At 51.3% G+C, this 24410-nt stretch overlaps 1 protein-coding gene across 2 annotated transcripts; it reads left to right on the top strand.

Annotated features, from left to right (window-relative positions):
• Positions 1–6941: 6941 nt before the first annotated feature.
• CEACAM16 (CEA cell adhesion molecule 16, tectorial membrane component) lies at positions 6942–15105 on the top strand. Of its 2 annotated transcripts, none has more exons than XM_019754798.2 (6): positions 6942–7184; positions 8411–8755; positions 9074–9349; positions 10269–10547; positions 12644–12970; positions 14703–14782. In XM_019754798.2, the coding sequence occupies exons 1-6, from the start codon at positions 7148–7150 to the stop codon at positions 14765–14767; spliced, it is 1329 nt and encodes a 442-aa protein (XP_019610357.1). In that variant the 5' UTR covers positions 6942–7147; the 3' UTR covers positions 14768–14782. The 2 variants fall into 2 exon arrangements, with proteins under 2 accessions (XP_019610357.1, XP_019610358.1); XM_019754799.2 differs by lacking the exon at positions 14703–14782 and adding an exon at positions 14898–15105 and having other exon boundaries at positions 6950–7184.
• The last annotated feature ends 9305 nt before the right edge of the window (positions 15106–24410 follow it).

The following is a 24410-nucleotide window of genomic DNA, read 5'->3' as shown; positions in this document are numbered from 1 at the left end:
CCTGCCGACAGGGGCTCTAACTGGTGATGCCCCCTCTCCAAGCCCCTACGCCCAGCCTCTGCCCCTTTCTTTACCCTTCTGGGCACGCAGAGAGGTCACCCAGCTGCCCAGACCCAAAACATGGGTGTTCCCCCCCTCAGTTTCACTGGGGCAAGCAAGGGAACCTGCCACCTAAGTCTCCGAGCTTGGTGTTCCTTGGTTTAACAGCCCAGTCCTGGGCCAGGCTGTTTCTCCCAATCCCCACCCCAGCCTCCTACCTGGTCTCCTGCTCCCTCCCACCCTCCCACCACAAGACAGTCCAAAGGATCTTCCTAAAGGCCAAACTCGACACTGCTCCTTTCTGCTCAGAACCATCCATGGCTTCTCAGTACCCTTAAAGTCCAGGCTTCTCACCACAACCTTCAGCTCCCTGCAAGGTTTTGGCCCCTCAGGATCCCCTCTCAGCACCTCCTGCCCTCACCCCCACCCTGTGGTCTATGGTCCACCAGATGAACTTCTTCCAGCCATTGCACATTCTGTTCCCTCTGCCTGGAGCATGCCCACAGGCACCCCCATTCATCCTCTAGGTCTCAGCTCAGACACCTCTTCCTCCAGGAAGCCCTCCCTGACACCCAAGCTGGGTCAGGTCCCCCCTCTGAATTCACCTTCCTACTACCTGGAGATGGGTTTGTCTCCCTGCTGGACGGTGAGCCCCTGGAGGGCAGGGCTGGGGCTGTCTTCGTCACCCATGGGTCCCAACACCACACAGCATAGAGCAGGGACAGGGCAGGGGTTCAAGGAATGTATGTGCACTAAGTGAATTTGTGTGGATTCTCATTATTTAGATCCCTCCCTTCCATTCATAGCTGTCTCCATTGATTCACTGACAAACGTTTGTTGAACAACTACTGTACACCACACTCTGTTGCATGAACTTAACTGGGCACCAGAGACATGAAGATAAACTAGACCAGTTCCTACTCTCAGGAAGCTTGCAGTCTAGTGGCGGAGGCAATGTGCAACCCAACGCAATAATCATTAATAATAAACATTTATTGAGCACTTACTACAAGTATATAAACCATGCTGTGTGCTAAGTGCTTTACATTTATTAACTTATTTTATCCTTGCGATAGTTTTTTGAGGGAAGAACTATGATTATCCCTGTTTCAAGATGAGGAAACTGAGTCATGTCATACAGGATGTAAATGGACAAACTGGGGATGGAACCAAAGTCTTTCCGACACCCAAGCTTTACCTTCTGCTCATTGTGGTCTGAAAGGAAGGACCAAGCTGTAGCCCACACCCACTAACATGTTGAGGCCTGTGTGTCCAAGCAGAGACATATGCCATCTACAAGACGGCACCAAGGACAGCTCAAGTCTTAGCCTTGAGGAGGTATCACTGATGGTGGCATTTTGGGACGGAGTGAAGTGTTTGACTGGTACTAGGAGGTTCCAGCTCCCTCGCTTTGCCCACCCAAGCTCTGCCCACCAAGGTCACTGCCTGCCGCCACCACCCCCTTCCTCTGAGTCTGAGGGCACCACTAGATTCTCAGGGCTGTGGCTCCTTGTTTTGTAAATGAGGAAGTGGCTGCATGGGGAAGGAAGTGGGCTGGGTTGTGACCAAGGGTGATTATGATTCATGGGGAAAACCCTTCCCTCCCTAATCCAAATGCTTTGTGAACAAAAGGGCATTGCCCTACCAAGAGTTGCTGGATCAGCTGGTGTAGGTAGACTGGCAGCAGAAGGGTAATCATTGATGGAGGTGAAGGCTTTTTCCTGTTCCTGGGAGAAGGTGCGAGTCTAGTTTGAGGTATTTGCTGTACACCCTGGGGTTCCCTGGGAGATTTAGTTTGAGAAAAGCAGTCTCCGGCTGAAGCAAGAATTTCAAAATATTGAACCATTTTGGGATCCTGGCGTGAGGAAAATTTCCAGGGTGATAAAAGTGTTCTAAAGCTTGATTTGGGTGATGGCTGCCCAAGGTGAATTTTCTAGTAGTATGCCTCAATGAAGCTGATAAAGAGATCATGACATTTATGAGACAATTGAAAACTTGAACACTGGGTAATTTGAAGATACCAAGGAATTGTTCATTTTCTTTTCACTTTTTAGGTGAAATGACATTGTAAGTGTTTTGTTTTGTTTTATTTTCTTAATGAGGCCTTACCTTTTAGAGATCCAGGCTGAAGTATCTATGAATAAAATAATATAACGGCTGGAATTTGCTTTCAAATAATATGGGTGGAGGGGCATGAGTGGAGGAAGAGAGACCAGATGCTCCCTCTCTAACCACCACGTTGTCCCACCGTCCCCGTCCCTCACTCAGCTCCAGCTGCATTCGCCTCCTTGCTGTCCTCACACTCATCAAAGACTTTCCTGCCTCAGGGCCTTTGCACTTGCTGTGGCTTCTGCCAAAACCACTCTTCCCTGAGATGTTCACAGGGCTCCCTAGGTCGCCTCCTTCAGGTCTCAGCTCAAACATCATCTCCTCAGAAAGGCCCTCCCTGACTTCCCTAGCGAAAAGAGCAACCCGTCACTCCTTAGCCTCCTGTCCTATTTCATTTTTTATAGCACTTATCTCTCCCTGGCATGATATGCCATATCAGTTGTTTGATTATTGCCCATCTCCCTCCAATAGGATTTGACCCCATAAGGGAGGGGATGTTGTCTGTCCCACCACAGCCTGGCAGATAGTCAGTGATCAATCAATATTTGTTAAATGATAGAATGACTTGGAAAACCCCAGGTGAAGGAGTTGAGAGGGGAAAGAGGAGGGGGGAATAGACGGATATCCACGCAAAGGAAACAGCCTGGGCACAAGTCGCAGGCTTGCTCATGCAATGCACTGTCCCCTCTTGCAAGGTAGCCTGCATATTCTTTCTAGAGTGAGGAATTAAGGGGACATGGGGTACTATCTCTCCAAGAACAGCCTCCCCAGGATCAAGCCCAGACCTTGCCAGGCCGGCACAGGAAGCCACACCCTGAGGTCAGATCCATGAGTCAATATTGCAGCACCCTCAGCCTCACCCTGGCGAGATAAGGGGAAGAAGGGGGTTCAGAAACCTGCTAGTCAACCCCTCAGCTTCAACGTCTCTGCCCAAGGAGGACAGGACAAGGGTCCCGCCACTGTTTCCATCTAACAAATATGGATTAAGTCAGTGGTGGGTGAGGCCTCAGCCAGGAGGATGAACGAGGAGGCTCCAGGCAGCTTCCAGCTCCCTAAGGAACTAATGATGTGGCTGCTGAGATAAGAGGGCTGGGAGTGGGGGAAGGGAGCTGACAAAACAGGGTCAGAGAACCTTGTCCCCAGCTGGCTGTGTGGAGAAGATAAGACTTACCCACTCCAACCTCCTGAGGCCATGGCCCTGAGCCTCAGTTTCCTTGTCTGCCAGATGGACTCCAGGCTCACTGGCCTCACACTCACCAAAATGCTCCTGCCCCAGGGCCTTTGCACTTGCTGTTCCCTTTGCCTGGAATGCTCTTCCCCCACAATCAGCATGGCTCCCTTCTTGAGTCTGTAGAAAGAGTGAAGATAGGGAATATATAAAACGGAGTTATTTTAACCAAGCTGCTAAAATTATTAACACTATAAAAGTTGAGGCATGAGACGACTCCATTCTTGTTCTAACTAGCATGGGAACTTAAACTTTCTTGAACTTTCCAGTCCTGCATCAGTGCCTCGATGTGCATCTAGACCTCCAGGTAGCCCTCTAATTATCCCCTGAAGGACGCACATATGGGGGCCACCTGCCATCCATTATCCAGACCACCCAAACGTGACCAGACCTCCTGGTTCCCTCTCCAGACTACCTGACATCTGACTACTGACTGTCCTGGACCAACCTTAGGGCTGAGAACGCAGGACTGATCATTCTCAAGAATGCACTTTTTTTGGTATAAGAACTTTCAACTTTTCTTCCTTTCTTCTTTGGAACACTTCTGGGTTTTTGCCTAGCTGTGTTTCCAGTTTGAAAACTCCAAGACCCTTGAATAAATCTCTATCATTTGTTTCTAACACAGCCTCCAGACTCTTTTTGAGTGTGTTCAAGTCTCCAGTGTCACCTCCTGCAATGTCTTTTCGCTGCTCTACATAAACCAGTGCCCCAGCCACCTCCATCCCCTCTCCCTGCTTGATTTTTCTTCATAGCATTATCTCCATAGTATTATCTCCATAGTATTATCTCATGTGTGCTTATGTTTGTCTAGTGACTGTGTCCCCAAACCAAAGATCAGCTCTACGGGGTAGGGATCGCTGTCTGTCCTATTCAAGGCTGTAACCAGCACCTAACAGAGCAGCCAGCACAAAGTAGGTGCTCAATGAATGTTTATTGAATGGTTAATGAACAATGGTGCCCATGTGCACAGTGCCCTGGCTGGGGCAGGCCCAGCACAGAGCCATCCATGCCTCTGATCTCCTCCACCCTCAGAGAACTCCTAGGCAGATCAGTGTCATGATCACCCACCACCCACTACACAGTGAGCAAAGGACCCTGCCCAGGGTTGCCTGCTCTATTTTCTGCCCAGCTCTAGGCCTGGTACATACGTAGTAGGTGCCCAAGAAATTGCAGCTGTTGGTTAGCCCAGGGATCTGGGTCGTGTCCAGGAGAGCCAGAGGAGGGACCCGGGAAGTGGGGCAGGGGAGCGGACAGCAGAGAAGGGTCGGTGTGACGCTGTGGGTGGTAGGGAGCTATGGCAGAGTCTGGACGTGAGCCGGGTTCTGCCCTCAGCCTCTCAGAACCACAGTCCTCAGCCAAATCACCAGAAACCTGGGCCTCCCTGGAGACTACTCTTTCTCTGTGTTATCCACACCTAGTATCCGGTTCCACAAACACTCTCTGAGCCCCTGCTTTGTGCCCAACCCTGGGCTGGACAGTACTGGGGAAACGGTGGTGACCACAACAGCCCTGGTCCTGCCCTCCCAGGACTCACAGTCCAGTCATGGAGATGAACCTATCCCTCTGACAGTGAGGACCCAGGAGGGTCAGGGCTGGGAATGGGGATCCCAGGGCACACCTAACCCAGACTGAGAGTCCAGGAGGGCTTCCTGGAGGAGGAGGAGTTGTTGGGCAAGCAATGAAACAGAGCAGAGGGAAGCAGGGGTCTATGCTGTGTGGAGGGAGCGCAAGTGAGACAGAATAACTGGAGCAGAGAGTTCCGGAAGGAAGGGGTGTCCCATGATGCTGGGACACATGGGCCATGGCAAGGACCTGGGCTTTCTCCTGAGGGTAATGGGGAGCCATAGTAGGTTCTGAGCACGATGGGGGGGGCAGAGACCAGGGAGGAGTTTGGAGGTGAAGCCAGACAAGGAACAGGGGGCTCCTGGACCAGGGTAGGGAACACAGGGAGGGAGAGAAAGGCACATGTGGAAGAAATATTTAGGAGACAGGCTCCATAGGGTATGGTGTGCTGGGGGCAGGAGGAGGCGACAGGGACGAGGCCTGGGTCTCTCTGCCCCAATGACAGAGGACGGTGGCGCCATCCCTGATAAGAAGACAGGGAGAAGGAGCAGATCTGGGGAAGATGCCAAGGTCAGTTTGGGACGAGGTGAGCGAGAGGTGCCCAGGGACATCTGGGGGAGGCATCCTGAATGATACTGGGACAAAGTCCCAGGGCTCAGGGGAGGGGGCTGGGCCAGGACAGAGAAGGGTGAAGTGAGGTCACAGGAGGGATGGGGGGAACAAGAGGCGCCAGGTCACCCACACCTCTCACTCCCTCCCCCATCAGAGTCCTGCCCAGCGAGGGCAGCTCAGGACACAGTGCTGGAGGAACAAACCAGGACAGGTGAGCAGCAGGTATGGCCCCCTGCCCAGAAACTGAGGCCTTGGAGAGACCAGGACCCAGAAGCCATCGAGACATTGATAATAACATGTCTGTCAGGAACGCTCTTCCCCCAGCCCACCCCCCGTGGCCTCTCCACAGCAACACCTCCCCATAGACACCCTCCCTGATCCCCTCCCCTGCCCTCAATTTAAAAATTGCAACCCCCCTTCCTGGCTTTATGTCTCCAAACATCACTTATCTCCATCCGGAATGAAATAGATTTTACATTTTATTTGTTTACCCCCGAACGTCAGCCCACAAGGGCTGGGACTTTATCTACCAGTGCCTGCCTAGAACAGTGCCTGGCGGAAAGGAGATGCTCATTCAAAATTTGCTGAATAAATGAATGAGTGATTTATTGAGCGTTTGCTCTGTGCTCTAAGTACTTCACACATGTTTGCTTGTTTAATCCTTACAACAGCTCTATGAGGTGGACACTACCATCATTCCCATTTTATAGATGAGAAAACCGAGGCCCAGCAGGCTCCATAACTTGCCCAGGGTCATGGAGGTAGGGAACAGTGGATCCAGGCCTGCACTTTTAATAACAGTCACACCAACCAGACCTTGTGGTTGGGGCCCAACCCTGCCAGGCACTGGCTAAATTCCTAACGTGTAGCATCTTGCTAACTGCTCTCAACAAACCATCCCATTTCTCAGCCCTGTGCAGGAAGAGGACAACAAGAAGCAGAGTCCCAAAAAAAGTGTGCAGCCAAACAGCCTCCTGCCCTTTCATGTGGCTTTGGAAACAGAGCGGGGTTCAAGTCCCCTCTTGATGCAGGAAATTAGGCAAGTCAGAGCCCCTGCCCAGTGCCTCAGTTTCCCCACCTGTAAATGAATGGGGGTTCTAACAGTGCCCACCTCACAGGACATCCACTGAGATGACAGTTGAAGGTCACCCACAGTGGTAAAGCTGGGAAAACAGCAGCCACTGTTGATTGGTTTTATTCATCAGTGACCCCCAAGCTCGCCAGTGAAGCTAAGGCCTGGGTCATGGGTAAGAACTGCCCTAAAATTTTCCCCCGCCCCGCCCCCCCTCCAGCGACCTGGTTCTTCTCCTGGTACCAAACCCGGGCCCTCGGCACAAAGAAGGTTAGGCAGTGCCCCAGGAGGCCTGGCCAGGTCGTGGCCCCTGGCCCGCTCCTGCCACGCCTGCTCTGGTACCCAAACGGGGCCCCAGATCCTCGGTGACTCGATCCCTCCAAATTCAGGTGATCTCCCCCGGCTCCAAATCACCGAACCCTCCCAGGTCCTGCACCAGACGGAGCCAAGCCCCAACCAGGAAGGGCCTCGGAGCATTGGGACGCCAACGCCGCTATCTCCAAGACCCGGGTTTGGGGTGAAAGATGGCGCTGACCGAGTACAGCTGGCTCCTTCTCAGCGGTGAGCGAGAATGGCGCCCCCAAAACCTCAGCCCCCCGATGGCCTAAGGGAAGGGAGGGGATCCCCAGCTGGGAGAGGGAGGGTGTGAGCAGAAGTCTAGCATACTGGGTAGGGAGGGCAACTCTGCTTCACACAGGCAGTTTGCTCCTCCAAGAGGCCCCAGCATGGGCAGGCTGGGGACAGCCACCCAGAGAGGTTGGCAAGGTGGACTTTGGAGATTTCTAAGACTGGAGCGTGAACTTGGGCAAGTCAGCCACTGTTACTCCTTCATTCACGTGGCAAACCCTTACTGAGCTGTGGAAGCTTAACTAGGGTGAGTTCTAACCAGCAGCTCTGCCCCTCCCTGAGGAGGTGGCTTTGGGCAGTTGCCTTCCCCTTCTCAGCCTCAGTTTCCTCGTCTATGAAATGGGCCTAACTCACAGGGTCATTGGAAGGTCATCATACGCAGTATTACTAGTGTATACTGTGTGCCTGGAGCTGTTCTAAATGCTTTCTGTGGGTTAACAAGCACCCTATGAAGAAGGCCCACTCATGGCCCCCAACTTCATAGACGTGAAACCTGAGGCTCAGAGAAATGAAGTCACTGGCCGGGGCCACACAGCCAGAAAGTGGCAGGGCTGAGTGCTATACCCAGAGCCCTCACTCCTAGCCGTGCTCTATCAGCCTGGAAAGTACCAGAAACCAGGCTAGGCACGTGAGTACTTCTTATGTGAGAACCGCCACGACTACCCGTTTCAGGGAACCACACACAATTCAAACCCAAGCAGCCCTGACCAGCTAGTCAGGTTTGGGGCTTATCTATTGGGTTGAAAAGAAAAGGGGTGGGGTATATTAATTATGGGGAGACAGAGGAAGAGCACTGGACCGGGAGTCAGGGCCAAGAGGCTGGATGAGCCAGCCTGATCTTGTAAGGCTCAGTTTGGTGACTCTCACAGTGGGGAACACCCTCTGGGTCCCATGAAATCTCCAGGTCCCATAGGCTGAGTGTGGGCTATGAGCTTGCTATGTGCAAGGTCCTATATTAGATCCTTGGCACAGCTCATCAAATCCCATCCTCAGAACACACATACACCCCTCCCCAAGACTGAGACTCTGCACCAGGCTAACATTTATTGAGCACTTACTATATACCAGGAACACATATGCCAGGAGCCCAGGTCTCCTCCATCAAATGGGGGGATCAGTCAAGCCTGCCTCATCCGACCCCTCTGGCTCCTTTTCCCCAGCGATGTTCCTGAGTGCAGGGGCCGAGATCTCTATCACCCCCGAGCCTGACCAGCCAGCTGAAGGGGACAACATCACACTGGCTGTCCATGGGCTCACGGGGGAGCTGCTTGCCTACAACTGGTATGCAGGGCCCACGCTCAGCCTGACTTACCTGGTGGCCAGCTACATTGTGAGCACAGGCGATGAGACCCCTGGCCCGGCCCACACGGGGCGGGAGATTGTGCGTCCGGATGGCAGCCTGGACATCCGGGGCGCCCTGCTTGGGCACTCGGGCACCTACATCCTGCAGACTCTCAACAGGCAGCTTCAGACGGAGGTGGGCTACGGACACTTGCAGGTCTATGGTGAGACACCTCCCAGACCCCACTGTTCCCCAGCCATGACTTCCTACGTCCTTCCCAATCCCTCTTAAAAAAAAAAAAGAAAGAAAGAAAGAAACTCTAAAAAAATTTTTAAAAAATTTTTTAAAAAGACCTAAAATAATATGAAAATTCTCACCTCCTTCAGGATGGCTTCCAGGATTAGACCTGCCTCCTATCCCATTCTTTGCCCCTTGCGTTGGGGGTACAGGGGCACCACCAGGATGCCCCTTGCCTGGGGAAAGGGAGGCCCCGGGAGCAGGCGGTGCCTGGCCCCCTCCCCCTCTGTCTCTTGCCCCACAGAGATCCTGGCCCAGCCCGTGGTCCTGGCCAACACCACAGAGCTGGTGGAGCGCCGAGACACCCTGCGCCTGATCTGCAGTAGCCCCAGCCCCGCTGAGGTCCGCTGGTTCTTCAATGGCGAGTCCCTGCCCATCGACATCCGCCTCGGCCTGTCCCCCGATGGCCGGGTGCTGACCCGGCACGGCATCCGCAGGGAAGAGGCTGGAGCCTACCAGTGTGAGGTCCGGAACCCGGTCAGTGTCAGCCGCAGCGAGCCCATCAACCTGACCGTGTACTGTGAGTCCTCCTGGCCCCAGAGATACCCAATGCCCAAACCTCATAGATGGGGAAACTGAGGCCAACAGAAGGTGCCCAAGGGCACACAGTGTGTCAGTAGGCAAGCTGGGGTTAAGAACCAGGGAGCCCTCTAAAAATATAGTTGACCCATCTCCTCCAGTTTGAAGCAATACCTGCAGGTTCCAGGGACACAGGAGTGGTTGGTTTTAAAAGGGAGGCAGGAAGTAAGTGGTGAAATGGGAGGGGAGATAAAATAAAAACACTACCAAAGCATGGAGTCATTGCCAGGGGCAGATGATATGCGGTGCGGAATCTGTGGAAAATAAATCACTGAGGTACTCAAAGGCCGGTGATGTAGAGAAACTTAGAGCCTAGAATCCTGCAACCAGGGAAACCTGGATTAAAGAAGGACTGAATTCTAGACTCTGAGGATTCTAGAAACTCTAGAAACAGAGATTCTTAGACTCTTAGAATCTGATTCTAAAATCTTAGAGCAACCCAATCCTAGAATCTTAGAAACATAGATCTAGAAGCTTAGAATCCTAGAACCTTGAAGCGTCGCTCTTGGAGCCTTAGAATTCTAGACTCTTAGAATGGCTTATCGGAAACCAATCATTTAGATTTCTTCCACTTAGTTTTTAATAGAGCCATAGATTTCAAAAACCTCTTGAAATTTTGTCTGGCTCAACACCTTCTTTTTACAGAAGAGAAACTGTGATCCCCTGAGAGGGATAGTGACTCTCCAGATCCTAGAGCAAGTTAGAGATCCATGTGGGATTCGGAAAGGCCACAGCTCTGTTTCCCTCTACTAGGCCCTGCTATTCCCAGGGTCCCAGCCTGGTGGAAAGAAAGCCAGGGGTGCCCACCTCTCCTCCCCTCTCCCTCTACTGCCCCGTTTCTCTCCTTCCTGCCCCAACAGTTGGCCCGGAACGTGTGGCCATCATCCACGATTCCACCACGCGCACGGGCTGCACCATCAAAGTTGACTTCAACACGTCCCTCACCCTGTGGTGTGTGTCCCGGTCCTGCCCAGAGCCAGAGTATGTGTGGGCCTTCAATGGGCGGGCCCTAAAGAATGGTCAAGATCACCTCAACATCAGTAGCATGTCAGCAGCCACGGAGGGCACGTACACCTGTATTGCTAAGAATCCCAAGACCCTGCTCTCTGGATCGGCCTCAGTGGTGGTCAAGCTCACTGGTGAGTCGCCCCCAGCTGGCCACTGCCCTCTTCCCATGGAGACCCAGTTGGACTGTGAAGGTTTGGCTGTTCCACCAACAGTTAGGCCACCATTTGCCCAACAAATGATTGGAAAGGGAGAGATTCTCAACCCATTTGTTGGCCAGGTGACAAAGTGGCATATCAGGTGGACGTCTCTCCATCCAGGTGACAAAAAGAGACACTCTACCCCTTGTTGCCTAAAAAACAAACAACAAATATGACTCTCTTCTTTTAGGGGTGGCAGTGAGAAAAATGGGCCACATGTCCCATATTGTGCAGTGGCAGAGTGAGAAAACATTCGGATGTCCCTTTATGTGGGTGTCCCTGTTCTAAATTCAGTCACCAGCTGCATAGGGGCTTGACCCACTCCCTGCCACACAGACAGCTGAATTTCTTGGTAGCCAACTAGATTACCCAGTTGTCTGGCCCGGAGGACAGTGTACACACACACATACACACATGGAAAATCACAGCCAAGTGTTGGCAAATGGAAAAACACAGCTGGGGAGGCATTGTCTTATCCCTGTCCTTAAACAACCTGGGGGCTGGGGGCAGTACAGACTCAGCTGGTGTTTTCAGAGCCATTAGGATCCTCAGGGGACATTTCTCATCCCCTGAGGATGGCGGCTTTGAACATAAGGATCTGATTAATTCCACCTTGGTTCCTTCCCAAGTGGCCACCATCCCCTAGGGACAGTAGGAACAGTCCTTCCCTCCCTCCCACCCCCCTCCCTCCTACTAACAGGCTGGGTCTCATCCAAAGGGTGGATCCTCTTTCACCCAAAGGAAATGACATCCCTAGAGGTAAGTGTTCCTCCTGCCCCACGCCAACCGGGGCCCTGGCAGCTGGTATTGGCAGGAGACAGGGGGTGGACCAGATGACCTCAGGTGCTGCCCCAAGCCCTGTCCATACAGGCCAAGATGGGGGGTATCCAAAGTGTGCAGGTATGTTCAGGGAGTGGGTACAGGGCCCCCAAAGGCCTCCTGAACTGTCAGCAACCCTGTGGCAGGTACCAGGAAAGAGACAGAGGAAAGGGTGACATCACCTCTCCCCCACCTGGGGGACTCTGATCTGATGGAGGAGACATGGTCTCTGCCCTTAAAGAGATGGTCCTGGAACAGGGAAGCATGGCCTCCTTATTCAAGGAGTCGCTAGTCAGAGAGAAGAGGCAATGCTGCATGCTCCATGGACTTCCAAGCAGTGATGGAGGAGACATAACATCCACCCTCAATGAGTTTCCAATTAGATGGAGGAGACACATTTCATAGTTGGGGAGATTTTCTATTCTGATGGGGGAGACATGGTCTTCAGGAGACATGGCCTCTTTTATTTTAATATTTTAGAATTCCTAGTCTGATGGGAGAGACACAGTTCCCACATTTGGGGTACTCCCAATCTGATGGGGGAGTACAGGCCTCCCACTTTCTAGGAATTTCCAGTATGATGGGATAAACATGCCTCCATCTAATTTCTGGGGTCCCCAGCCTGATCAAAAGACCCAACCCAATAATCTGGAATTTCCAATCTGATGGAGGAGACATGGCCTCCCACCCTCTGGAATCTTTCAACCTGGTGGGAAACTACAGCCCCCACATTCTGAGGTCTCCCAGTCTGACAGGAGAGACATGACCTGGGATACACAACTCCCAATTATTTGATGGGGGAGACACGGTCCCCCATATTCTAGAATTTCCAATCAGATAGGGGAGACATGGCCCCTATAATTTGGGAATTTCCAATCTGATGGAGGAGACATTGCTCGACTTTCTAGGGTTTTGCAATTTAAAGGGAGAAACACCCCCCCCAAAAGGCTGGAAATTTCTTGTGTAATGGGAGAGAGATGGCCCCCACCCCCTGGGGCCTCCCAGTCTGATGGGGGAAGGCATTGTGAGGATATAAAACCCACCACCACTACCACACAAATTACCTCCTTCCTCTGTCTCCTTCCCAGACGCTGCATGAGGGAACACCAGCCAGCTTGGGGGAGGCGTAGATGAGCCAGCTGGGAGTGGGAAGGGGACACTAGGCCCAATACAGGCCCAGCTGACCCAGCATCCCCTCACTCTCTTCACAGCTGCAGTCGTCGCCATGTCTATCGTGCCTGTCCCGACCAAGCCAACAGAGGGCCAGGACGTGACACTGACTGTACAAGGCTACCCCAAGGATCTGCTGGTCTATGCCTGGTACCGCGGGCCTGCCTCCGAGCCCAACCGGCTGCTCAGCCAACTGCCCTCAGGGAATTGGATCGCAGGCCCCGCGCACACAGGCCGGGAGGTGGGCTTCACCAACTGCTCGCTGCTGGTGCAGAAGCTGAACCTCACAGACGCCGGCCGCTACACACTCAAGACTGTCACACTGCAGGGCAAGACTGAGACACTGGAACTGGAGCTGCAGGTGGCCCGTGAGTGTGCGGGAGGGGTTGGAGGGTGCCTCTTTTCAGATGGGGGCTCCCAAAAGGGGACTTTGAGTCCTCTATAAGGTTGGGGGACACAGACCAAGCATGGATATGCCTCTCCACCAGACTGCAAGAAGGGACCTTGTCTTCTCCATATGACTTGGCAGTCCCCAAATGCAGCTCTTGCCTCTTCTGTCAAACTGATGATCTAGACTAGGAGTAGATATTCCTCCTCTATGAGACTCAGGACTACTAAAGGGGGGCTTCCATGCCTTCTGTGTCATAGAAGAGGTACACCAGTCTGAAAGTTTTAAAAAGGGTACATAGTCTGAGGGTAGGGCATCTTTTATCCCACAGATGAGTGGACCCTAAACAGGAGATATTGTTTCTACTACCCTATTGGGGAAATGGGCTAATGATGGAGGTTTACCTCCACAATCATACTATAGGCATAGAGTGAGGGTGGATCATGCTTCCCTCTTCAGACTGTCATCCCAGACAATGGGGACCATGTCTCATCCTTTGCATTAGTAAGAATGAGGACAGAATCTACCATCTGAGGATGGAATTTATCTCTCAAACTGAAATACGGATTATCTACTCCATTAGGATGGAGGTTTCCAGGTCGTAGGAATTGTGTCTCCTCTATCACACTGGGAGGTTCCAGTAGTCAGAAACAATGTCTCTTCCATCAGACTGGGAATTCCCAAATGTTGGGGACTGTGACTCCCAGTCAGACTGGAAGCTCCCAGGTGTTGGGGACCGTGTCTCCCCATCAGACTGGGAGCTCCCAGATTCAGGGACCATGTCTCCTCCATCAGACTGGGAGCTCCCAGATTCAGGGACCATGTCTCCTCCATCAGACTGGGAGCTCCCAGATTCAGGGACCATGTCTCCTCCATCAGACTGGGAGCTCCCAGGGTCAGGGACCATGTCTCCTCCATCAGACTGGGAGCTCCCAGATTCAGGGACCATGTCTCCTCCATCAGACTGGGAGCTCCCAGATTCAGGGACCATGTCTCCTCCATCAGACTGGGAGCTCCCAGGTTCAGGGACCATGTCTCCTCCATCAGACTGGGAGCTCCCAGGGTCAGGGACCATGCCTCCTCCATCAGACTGGGAGCTCCCAGGGTCAGGGACCATGTCTCCTCCATCAGACTGGGAGCTCCCAGATTCAGGGACCATGTCTCCTCCATCAGACTGGGAGCTCCCAGGGTCAGGGACCATGCCTCCTCCATCAGACTGGGAGCTCCCAGGGTCAGGGACCATGCCTCCTCCATCAGACTGGGAGCTCCCAGGGTCAGGGACCATGTCTCCCCCATCAGACTGGGAGCTCCCAGGGTCAGGGGTCATGTTTCTTCCATCAGACTGAGCATCCCCTCTCAGAGGTCTAGGAGGCCATGTCCCTAAAGCAGGGGCAGGTTTCACCCATTAGACAAGGAAATCTCTGACACTGTGGACTAGATCATTCCCCAGGCTGGAGTTTTGCCTCCCCATCAGACTAGGCACTCTCAAAAGCTATGTGCCTGAGTCAGGGACAGTGTCCCCTCCCTCAGACTTGAAGTTTCCAGAATCAGGGACCCAATCACTAGCAGATACCTCTAGACACCCTCTTTTCCATTCACTCATCAAATTCCAGTTTTCTGGGTCAGTGTTGTGGGGAGAATGCTATCCAATGACAGCACGCCACCCCTGGTGAAGCCTCGGAATTCCCTTTCACCTGTCTCTCTTCTCACAGTCAACCTCCCTCCCTCGCACGAAGACCAACGCCACCTTCCTGAACCTGAACCTGGCACAGGCTGAGCGTGGGGCGGGTGGGGTCGCTGGGAGGCCGGGGCTGGTTTGGGGAGCAGGAGGGATGGGGGCACTGGGGACCTGGTCCTCTACCTCCCTGACAGTCTCCTCTGCACCTTTGCCCCATCCTCCCCCACAGCCATGGAGTAGCAGCGCGGCCCTGGAGACCTCCAGAGAGAAGAGCTCTTTGCATCCTCCTCCCCATCTCCTCCCCCTGAGTGGAGGATCGTCATCGTCCTACTCCTCTGTTCTCCTGCTTCCACACTAGAGTTAAAGCCAACAAGGACCTACTCCTTCGCTGAGCTGTCAGAGAGTGACAGAGGCCATAAACATCCTGGTTAACACAAGTGTGTGTCAGCCTCTTCTTCCACCACAGCCAACTCTGCCATCGCCTGGTAGCCTGCTTGCTTCCCTTCCCACCCAAGAGTATTCTCAGTCTGGGTGCATGCATGTATAGGGATACCCAAATCACAGTGCTACAAGCTCCCACTGGTTGATGTCAGGGTCTCAGATCCTTCTCACATCTCCCCAGGTTATATCTGAGGGTTCTGCCTCCCAGGGGGTCAAAGACTGCCCCTCCTTGAGACACCTGACAGAGCAGGGTTCTGTAGGACACAGCCCTCCCCCACGCTGTACTTCACTCCATGCATGGGCCCTGAAGCAAAGATGCTTTTGCACAGGACAGGGAATGACCAAATTTTTCAAGAAGAGTTCTAGTACCTTCTGGCCCTCATCCACTTAACCAAAGATGCACCTTTGTGTCCTCCATTGTCGTCAGGTCCCACACCCAACCCCATGTGGCTCTCAAATATCACCTGCACACTAAAAACATCTCCCTCCTCCTCTAGCCACAAAAAAGGCCCTATGAATAATGAATGCAAATGGGACAGGGGCAGGGTGAGGGAAAGGAAATGGGGGAGTGGGAGCCAGAGAGAGTGTGTCTTTGAACTCCTCTCATTAACAGGGTCTGAGCTGGAGGACCCACCCAGTGAAGATGCCCCATTAGAGACTTGGTGTTGATCAGAAATGATGATGGCAGGCTCTGGTCTTGGGGTAGAAAGAGAGGTTTGGATAGGAATGGGAAGGCCTTACAGAGAGATTTCCCAGAAACTTGCAAGATAGACTTTCTGAAGATGGCTATGTTGAGTTGGGATGGGGGGTGGTGAAAGACCCCCAGAATGAGGGTTATAGGATCTGGGTTATAATCCCACATTTGCCATGAATTCACTAAATCCTCAGTTTTGTCCATCAGTAAAAAGGTGTGGACTGAGGGTAGACTAGAGTTTTCCAAACCATTTCATTATCTCAGAGCCCTTTCTTCAAATGCAAGCTTGCATGGTTGGTCAATATATTATGTAAAATAGCAATGCATTAAAAGTAGGTATCAGTTCAAAAGCTATAGCCCTCTCTCCCCCCAAATTTCTACACACTTGAAAACAATCCTTTATATTTAAATAATACTTAAATGCAAAAATACCAACCAGAATCAAATGGCAGTGAAAACACTATATATGGAAATCTTCAGGATATGGCCAAAGCTGTACCTCGAGGGAGAATGATAGCCTTAAACACTTAAATGCATTGAGAGTCCTGAAAGAAAAATACTTGAAAATGAACAAAATAAGTTTTCCACTCAAGAGACTGGAAATAAACCAAAATAAACCAAAGGAAAAAGGTAAAGAACTGTGAAAGCAGATATGGATAAAATATAAAACAAAATTAGAATTGGTCAATAAAACTTAAATCTAGTTCTTTGAAAATTGACAATGAAATAGACAAACTTTTTGCAAGTGTGATGAGACAGAAGAGACTAATATATAAAGTAAAAGAGAAACTGATCTAGTTGGAGTAGAGGATTTCTCCCGGGTTAGATGCTCAATAAATACATGTTGAAGGAAGAGGGTATGGCAGATTCTGTGGATTGCTCCCCAGTAGTCACTCCCCTCTCCTCTTTCATGATAGCAGGCACTGCCTCCCATGAAAGAAGCTGAAAATATCAGGTACTAACTTTCCGAGACTGTTTTGCAGCTATAGGTGTCCATGTGACCAATTCTGGCCAATGAATGAAGGAGAGAGCCAAAAGTCCTATTACTGACTCCATCCCCCTCAGGGGGCACTAAGAGTTTGGAACCTATTACCTAAATCAGTTGTCTCTAATATGAGGTTTCCAGGCAATGGAACAGCTAGGAGCTGAGGATGGATTTGAGACCATACTCTTAACCCCAACACTATTCAGCCCCAAAATGGGAAATAGCGTCCATATTCTCCCCACCCCTCATAAGAGTCAGTGACATATATAGGGCTAAAGCCTAGGTATATCAGTTAGAATTTCTCTTCAGTGGCTAGTAGGAGAGACTGGAAATAACACAAGCCACAAAGAGAAGACTAACATATAAAATAAAAAGAGAAACCAGTATATGTAAGGGTAGCTTGCATGAATAGAAGATTGCTTCTCTCTCACATAAAAATTGTCCATCAACAGATTGTTCAGAGTTGAAATGGTGCCTCCATAGTGTCATTAGGGACACCACAGCTCTTTCTATCTTTCTGCTCCATCATTCTTAGCTTGGGAGCATTCTCTCCATCACCTGTGGCCCAAGATGGCTGTTGCAGCTGCAGCTGCCTCATCCATGTTCCATGCAGGAAGCAGAAAGAAGGGGACGAAGGCCAACAACAGCGCCACACCTGTTTATGGACTGTGCCTCTTTCAAGGAACCTTCCCCAAAGTACCGTCCTACAACTTCCACTTACTTCTGATTGGCCAGCTGTTAGTCACGTGGTGACTCTAGCTGCAAGGGAGGCTGGGAAGGGGAGTCTTTTTCCTGGGAATGTTACTGCCCCAAAGAACATCAGGAAAGGCAGGAAGAATGGATCCCAGGTGGGCAGCTGGCAGGCTCTGCCACACCAGACCTTGGAACTCCTACCTCCCATGCTGGACAAAATGGCCTTTCTCAGCTAATCCTAAATGGAAGGAGCCACAATGACAGCAAGGGATTGGGAAAGACCGGGTGTGTTCAGCTGAGGTGTACTTTGTGCACTACAGAATGAGGCCAGTGGGCGGGGCAGAAGGAGCAAAGGAGGAGGCAGCTCAGGTTTCTAGGTCAAACCAGATCCCATATCCTCAGGGTGTGGAAGCTCAGATATTCCCCAAACCAAGGCTTCCATCCCTCTAATCATCTCTGGGCTCCTTGACTGATTCCTCCAGGCTGTCCAAGCCCCTCCTTTCACAGTTCAAGAAAGAACAACAATAACCACAAAATAATAATAGATCCTGTATCTCAAGCATTGATTTTGTCTTTTCGCATGAACCATATCAATGAATTCCTACAACAACCCTTATGTGTCGTTACTGCCAGTTCCTCCATTTTATAGGTGAGGAAACTGAGGCACAGAGAGCTGAAAACCTTGCTCTGGGTCCCACAGTTCCCACGGTTGCTGGGAGAGGGCTAGCTGGTGAGTCCCCTGTGTTCCTCAGCAGAGCAGGCAGTCAAGGGCACAGACTTTTAGCTGTGGGCACGTTGCTTTTGCTCACCTGTAAAACAAAGATAATAATAGTGCTGAACTCCTAGGATTGTTGAAAAGATTAAATGAGTCATTACAAGTAAAGAATCTAGCACATAAGTGCTTGATAAATGCTTTTGACCCCTCCAATGAAGTGTTAGCTTTTGGCAAGAGGCAGCTGGAAAAGCCAAAAACAACAATTGTTCTGCAATGCCTTCTTCCTGGGGGACTTCATTAACCCTACCACACAGGTTTGCCTCATTTTAGATAATACATGATGTTCTTGACAATAGTGTTCGCTGAAAATGGCTTACAAGAAAAAGTAATAACTGTATGAACTTTTAGAATCACGATATTAATCATCTCAGGTTCAGGGGTAATATGCTCTGAGCACAAATTCTCTGATTTGCTCCTTGCAGCCTGCCTTTGAATGGGGGCCACTTTTCCCCAGCCTCCTAGCTGTTTATTAAAAAATAACATATGCCAGGCCCCTGCCTGGGCCCAGGAAATCTGTGTCTCCAGGGAAGGGACCTGGAAGCTGAATTTTTAAAATAAATAGCCTGGGTGATTTTGTCAGTTGGGAAGTTGAGGGACCCAGATGCAGGGACTATCTGACCAAAAAAAGGGAAAATGAGTCACAAAGAGGAGGAAGTGACTTGCCCAAAGACACTCAGTCAGGAAGGGGCAGAACCAGGAATTAGCCCAGAGAAGGGCAGGAATCTGCTCAGGATTATACAGCAGGTTTCCTACTGAGGGCTAGAACTGGGACTCTTCTGCCCCAGGAGGTTGATGGCAGCTCCTCCAACCCCAACTTCACAAAACTGCATGGTGCTTGGGGCCCTCAGATTCTACTAGCCATGAGTGGGAGCTAGTCCAGACCCCCAGGGCTGCCTCTGCCTCTCTCTGCCCCCATTCCCCTCCCTCTCCATGCCTTTTCTCAAGTAACACTATGGCAAGGGGGAGGGCGGGAATAGGGGCCGGAATGACCTTGAGGCCAGAACACACAATGGCCCAGTCACTGTCTGGCGCCCTGCCAGGGAGAGGAAGGAAATCTGCCCTGGCTGGAATGTTGATTCAGGATGGAGAGAGGGGCGGAGGATGGGAGAAAGGGAGGTGGAGGGAAGAGAAGGAGAGAGAAAGAGAAAAGAAGCGAAAGTGGAGGGAGAGGAGAAGGAGGCAGGAGAATAGTATAGGAAGAAAGAGGTGAGGAAGGAGAAGGGATGAGACAGGAAGAAGGATGAGGAGAAGGAAGAGGAGGAGGAGGAAGGGTGCCTGGAACCAGGGTGCCAAGGCCAGACTTTGGGAACCAAACAGGGAGTCTGGTCAGCTCCAGCCCTTCATGATGCACAATGCAGAGTCCACTGAGGGCATCCCAGCCCACTGAGGTTGCACAGAACCAGAGAAGCCAAAGGGCCTCACCTGTGCTGCAAATCACAGGCGGGAGCTCCCTGAGTTCCCACAGTAACCTTCAGAAGCAGGTATCAGCCTGTCCGTTTCTCAGAAAAGGAAACTGAGGCCTCCAGAGGTCACATTGCTGGAATCATCTCCCCTTTGGATCACAGTCCATACCCTTCTCCTCTCACTCCACTCCAGCCACACTGGCCTCCTGGCTATTGTTGGAACAAACCAAGCAACTCCTGCCTCAGGGCCTTTGCACTAGCCTTTCCCCTTCCAGGAATGTTCTTCCCCTAAATACTTGAATCACTCCATTGAGGTCTCTGCTCAAAGAGACCCCCTTGAACACCCAATGCTGTCTAGCTTTGTTCTTCATAGCACTTATGACACACACACCCACACACCCAGACACACACACACACACACACACACACACACACCGCTATATTATATCTTCCTTCTTCATTTGTTCATTATCTGTCTTTCCCCCCCAGACAGCAAGCTCCATCAGGCAGGAATTTATCTCTTTTGTTCACTACTTTTGTGTCAATCACTTAAATCAGTGCTTGGCACACAGCAGGTGCTCAATAAATAGTAGCAGTAATAGTAATGATAAGGAAACTTATCTCACCATGTAACAAAACATACTTTAGAGCTATTGTATTAGTTAGTTGACTACTGTGTAACAAATTACCCCACACTCAGCAGCTTTATTATCTCACAGTTTCTATGAGTCAAGAATTCGGGAGTGGATTCACTGGGTAATTCTGGCTCAGGGTCTCTCATGAGGGTGCAATTAAGATGGCAGCTGGGCTACTGTCATCTGAAGGCTTGGCTGGGGCTGGAGGACCCACTTCCTGGCTAACTCACATGGCTGTTGGCAGGAGGCCTCAGTTCCTTGCCACATGGATGTCTCCATAGAGTGTCCTCATGACAAGGCAGCTGGATTCTCCCGGTGCAAGTGACCCAATGGGAGAGCAAGGAGGAAGGCATGATGCCTTTTATGATGTGTCTGAGAAGTCACACACCACCACTTCCACCATATTCTACTTGCTAGAAGCAAGTCACTTCATCCAGACTCATTCAAGGGGAGGGGAATTCAGCTCCACCTTTTGAGGGGAAGATTGTCGAAGAAGTTGTGGACATATTTTAAAACCACCGCAGCTGTAATAATTAAAACAATGTGAAGTGAGCAAAAGAACCAAGGGAAAGACAATGAGAAGTGTCTTAGTCACCTCGGGCTGCCATAACAAAAGACCACACATGGGGTGACTTAAACAACAGGAATTTATTTATCACAGTTCTGGAGGCTGGAAAATCCAAAATCAAGATGCCCGCAGGTAGGTTTCATTCTGAGACCTCTTCCCATGGCTTGCAGGTGGCTGCCATCTCGCCATGTGTTCACATGTCTTCTTCTTTGTGGGTCCACGAGGACAGAGAGGGTAAACTCGCTCTCTAGTGTCTCTTCTTATAAAGACACCAATCCTACGAATCAGATCAGAGCCCCACCCTTAGGACCTTATTTAACCTTAATTACTTCCCTAAAGGCCCTATCTCCAAATACAGGCGCATTGGGGTTCAGAGCGTCAGCATAAGAATGCTTATTCGGTCCATAGTAAGGGGCAACACAAGAGCAGAATCACGGCCTGCATCCTGCAGCTCCAAGCACAGTGCCAGGCAAACAATCGGTGCTCAATAAATACTTGATAAGTTAAAAGATATATGGATGAATGAATGAATTCAACCAATATCTGTTGAGTGTGTACCCTGAGCAGGTACCGTATAAAGTCATGGGTGCATATACTGACCCCCACACCTTTGTCCCTGGCCTCGCAGAGCCCACAGCCCAGAGTGGGGGACAGATGTTAACAGGTCGGTAGACAAAGTCATTACAAAGTATCGTGATGCTCTGACAGAAAAGTGTGAATTCTGAGAGAGAAATGCCAGAGCATCAAATTCAGGTGGAGACTCCAAAGCAGCCTCCCAGAGGGGTGACATTTAAGATGCATATTAGTTTCACGTGGCTGCTGTAACAAATGCCACAAATGTGGTGGATTAAAACAGCAGAAAGGTATTCTCTTACAGTTCTGGAAGTCAGAGATCTGAAGTGAGTCTTCTGGGGATGGAATCAAGGTGTCCACAGAGCTGGTTCCTTCTGGAAGCTCCAGAAGGAAATCTGTTCCTTGCCTCTTCCAGCTTCTGGTTGTTGCCAGCGTTCTTCATCTTAAGGCAGCATCGCTCTGATCTCTGCTTCTACGTATTGTCAAGTCCCCTTCTCTTCTATGGTCAAATCTTCCTCTGCCTCGTTCTTACAAGGACACCTGGGGTGACACGTAGGGCCCACCCAGATAATGCCAGGTCATCTCCTAATCTTCTGGTGCTGAAGTTCATCACATCTGTGAAGTCCCTTTTGTCACACATGGTAACAATCACAGGTTCCAGGGATTCAGGCTTGGCTATGGGGGACGTTATTCAGCCAACCACAAGGTGAGACCTGAAAGGTCAGACGAGCTGGGTGGAAAGTTAGCAGGGCAAAGCATTTCAAACAGAGGGCACAGAATGTATAACGGCCAGGAGGCAGGAAAGCAGGTTGGAGGCCCGTGTGGCTGGAGTAGAGAAAGCAAGGGGAGAATTGAGGAGGTGAGGGCAAGTGAGGACAGGGATCATACAGGGCCTTGTGGGTCACAAGGAAGTCTGGCTGTCACTTCAAATGAAGTATGAGCCACAGCAGGACTCTGAGCAACATGTGCTCAAAGCCCAGGGCTCTTTCTCGGGCCACATGTTGGAAGAGGCTGTTGGGAGTAGACGTAACAGCAGGGAGCCCAGCGAAAAGGTGACAGCAGTGGTGACAGGAAGTGATGGCAGCTGGACCAGGGTGGTGGCCATGGAGATAGAGACCGATTTTGAAGGTGGAGCCATCAGCATTTGCTGATGGACTGGACATGGCATAAGGGCAGAGACGAGTCATGGGGTCTCCAAGCCTTGGGCCAGAGCAGGCACAGGATGGAGCTGTCATCCATGAGGCTGGAAGGCTGAACGCGGAGCAGGGTCAGAGATTAGAATGAAGATGTGTCACATTTGAGAGGTCACTGAGCGGGGAGACTTGCCTGGACCCCAAGGCACATAGGCTACAGGAGGGAAGTTGGAAGCAAGTTGTGGACTGTGGTATTCACCCACCTCGAGGGGCCCCTTATCCTCTCCCCCAACTTCCCCTCATGCCCGGGTGGAGCCGGTCTTGTTTTCTTCCCTCTCATCATCCGTTTTATGATGGGGAAGGCTGGTTTTCCCCTAACCCAGCAGACATCTCTTCCCTCCGCCTGTCCCTGACCCTCCCGCCTTGGGAAGCCCCGCGCTGGCCTCCTAAAATGTCCCAGCAGGATGAGGCCCTTGCCACCCGTTCATCCAGTCAGATGGGCCCCGAAAGGGGAAGTGGGTCACCCAGCATGCGGTCAGCTCAGGGCTTCGGGGTCTCGTCTCCTGGTTGCCCCCACAGCCCTGGGAGGCTGGGAGAGGAACCATCAATTCTTTCCACATTTCACACGAGAAAACTGGGGCTCCAGGAGAGCCCTGTGTTCACCCAAGACACTCCTCGAATGGGGGAGTCAGGATTTAAACCCAGGAGCTGACAGAAAGAGGTCTCTGTTGTAAGCTCTGAGAAGCAAATGGGTGAACACAACCCAGGCCTGTCTGCATAGGGCCCAGTGTCACAGACAGTGACAATCCAGCATTGGTCAGTGCTGAGATCTGAGATGGGGGAGTGCAGGAGGCTGGGGGGGGGGGAACACCTGGCCCAGCAACGGGTCAGAGAGGCTTCCTAGAAGAGAAAATGACTCATTGAGACCTAGAAGATGAGCAGCAGTCACTAGGTACAAATGTTTCAGGGAAAGGGAAAAACATGGGCAAAGGTCCAGGATAAAGAGGGAACTTGGGGCCTTCTAAATCTGACTGTGTCCCTCCTCTGATTAAATTCTCCTATGGCTGCCTTGGCAAACTCCTCAGCCTGGCATGCATGCATGCATGCATGCATTCATTCATTCATTCATTCATTCATTCATTCGAGTAGACATTCCCTGTATGTAATTAGTGTCAGGCCCTATGAGGACAGAGAAGTGACCACAACAGTCTCACAGGACTGTGACCCTGACCTGGGAGTCAGGGAAGGGTTCTGGGGGGGGGGAGGTATCTATTCCAAAACCTAAAGGAGGAGTAAGAAAGATGCTGGGGAAGAGACAGGGAAGGGTGTTCCAGGTAGAGGGAACAGCCTGTGCAAAGGCCTGAAGGTAAGTTCTGAGAATGGCTTGCTCCAGAAATAGCTCCTAGCTCATAGGTTCAACTGCAGCACAGGGTGGTTCGGGAAAGGCAAGAGAGGCCAATCTTGTGGCCTGTATGTGCGCTTCCTTCCAAGGTACTGGAGAGACACAGAAAAGTCGTGAACAGAGGAGGTTAGAGTAGGCTTCTAAGTCAGAAAGATACACACCACCACCCCCGCCACACGGAGGCTGAACGTAGTGAAGCTGCAGAGTCATAGATGGGGTGTTTTGGGGTGGGGTGGGGTGGACTTGTACCCAGGTCCGAGGGAGGGTGTCCAGGTCTTCTGGGACTTCCGCTCTCCTCGCTCTGGATGGGAGGCCTGGCGCATAGCAACCGGTAGGTGGTGCCAGTACACCACCAGGCAGCTCCTGAGCTCCAGAAAGAGAAGTGAGGTCCAAAGCCCAAAAAACGGCCCCTGAGTCACAAGAGTAAGTCCCACATGCGC

Source organism: Rhinolophus sinicus, linkage group LG11 (genome assembly GCF_036562045.2).
Source record: "Rhinolophus sinicus isolate RSC01 linkage group LG11, ASM3656204v1, whole genome shotgun sequence".
Taxonomy (NCBI): Eukaryota; Metazoa; Chordata; class Mammalia; order Chiroptera; family Rhinolophidae; genus Rhinolophus; species Rhinolophus sinicus.
This window is presented reverse-complemented; position numbering and strand designations above follow the sequence as displayed.

Bases quoted from the DNA above. Each gene is read 5' to 3' on its own strand.
- CEACAM16 (XM_019754798.2), top strand. From the start codon at position 7,148: ATGGCGCTGACCGAGTACAGCTGGCTCCTTCTCAGCG. The intron at 8,756-9,073 runs GTGAGACACCTC...CTTGCCCCACAG, and splicing joins CGGACACTTGCAGGTCTATG to AGATCCTGGCCCAGCCCGTG. The intron at 12,971-14,702 runs GTGAGTGTGCGG...CTCTTCTCACAG, and splicing joins ACTGGAGCTGCAGGTGGCCC to TCAACCTCCCTCCCTCGCAC.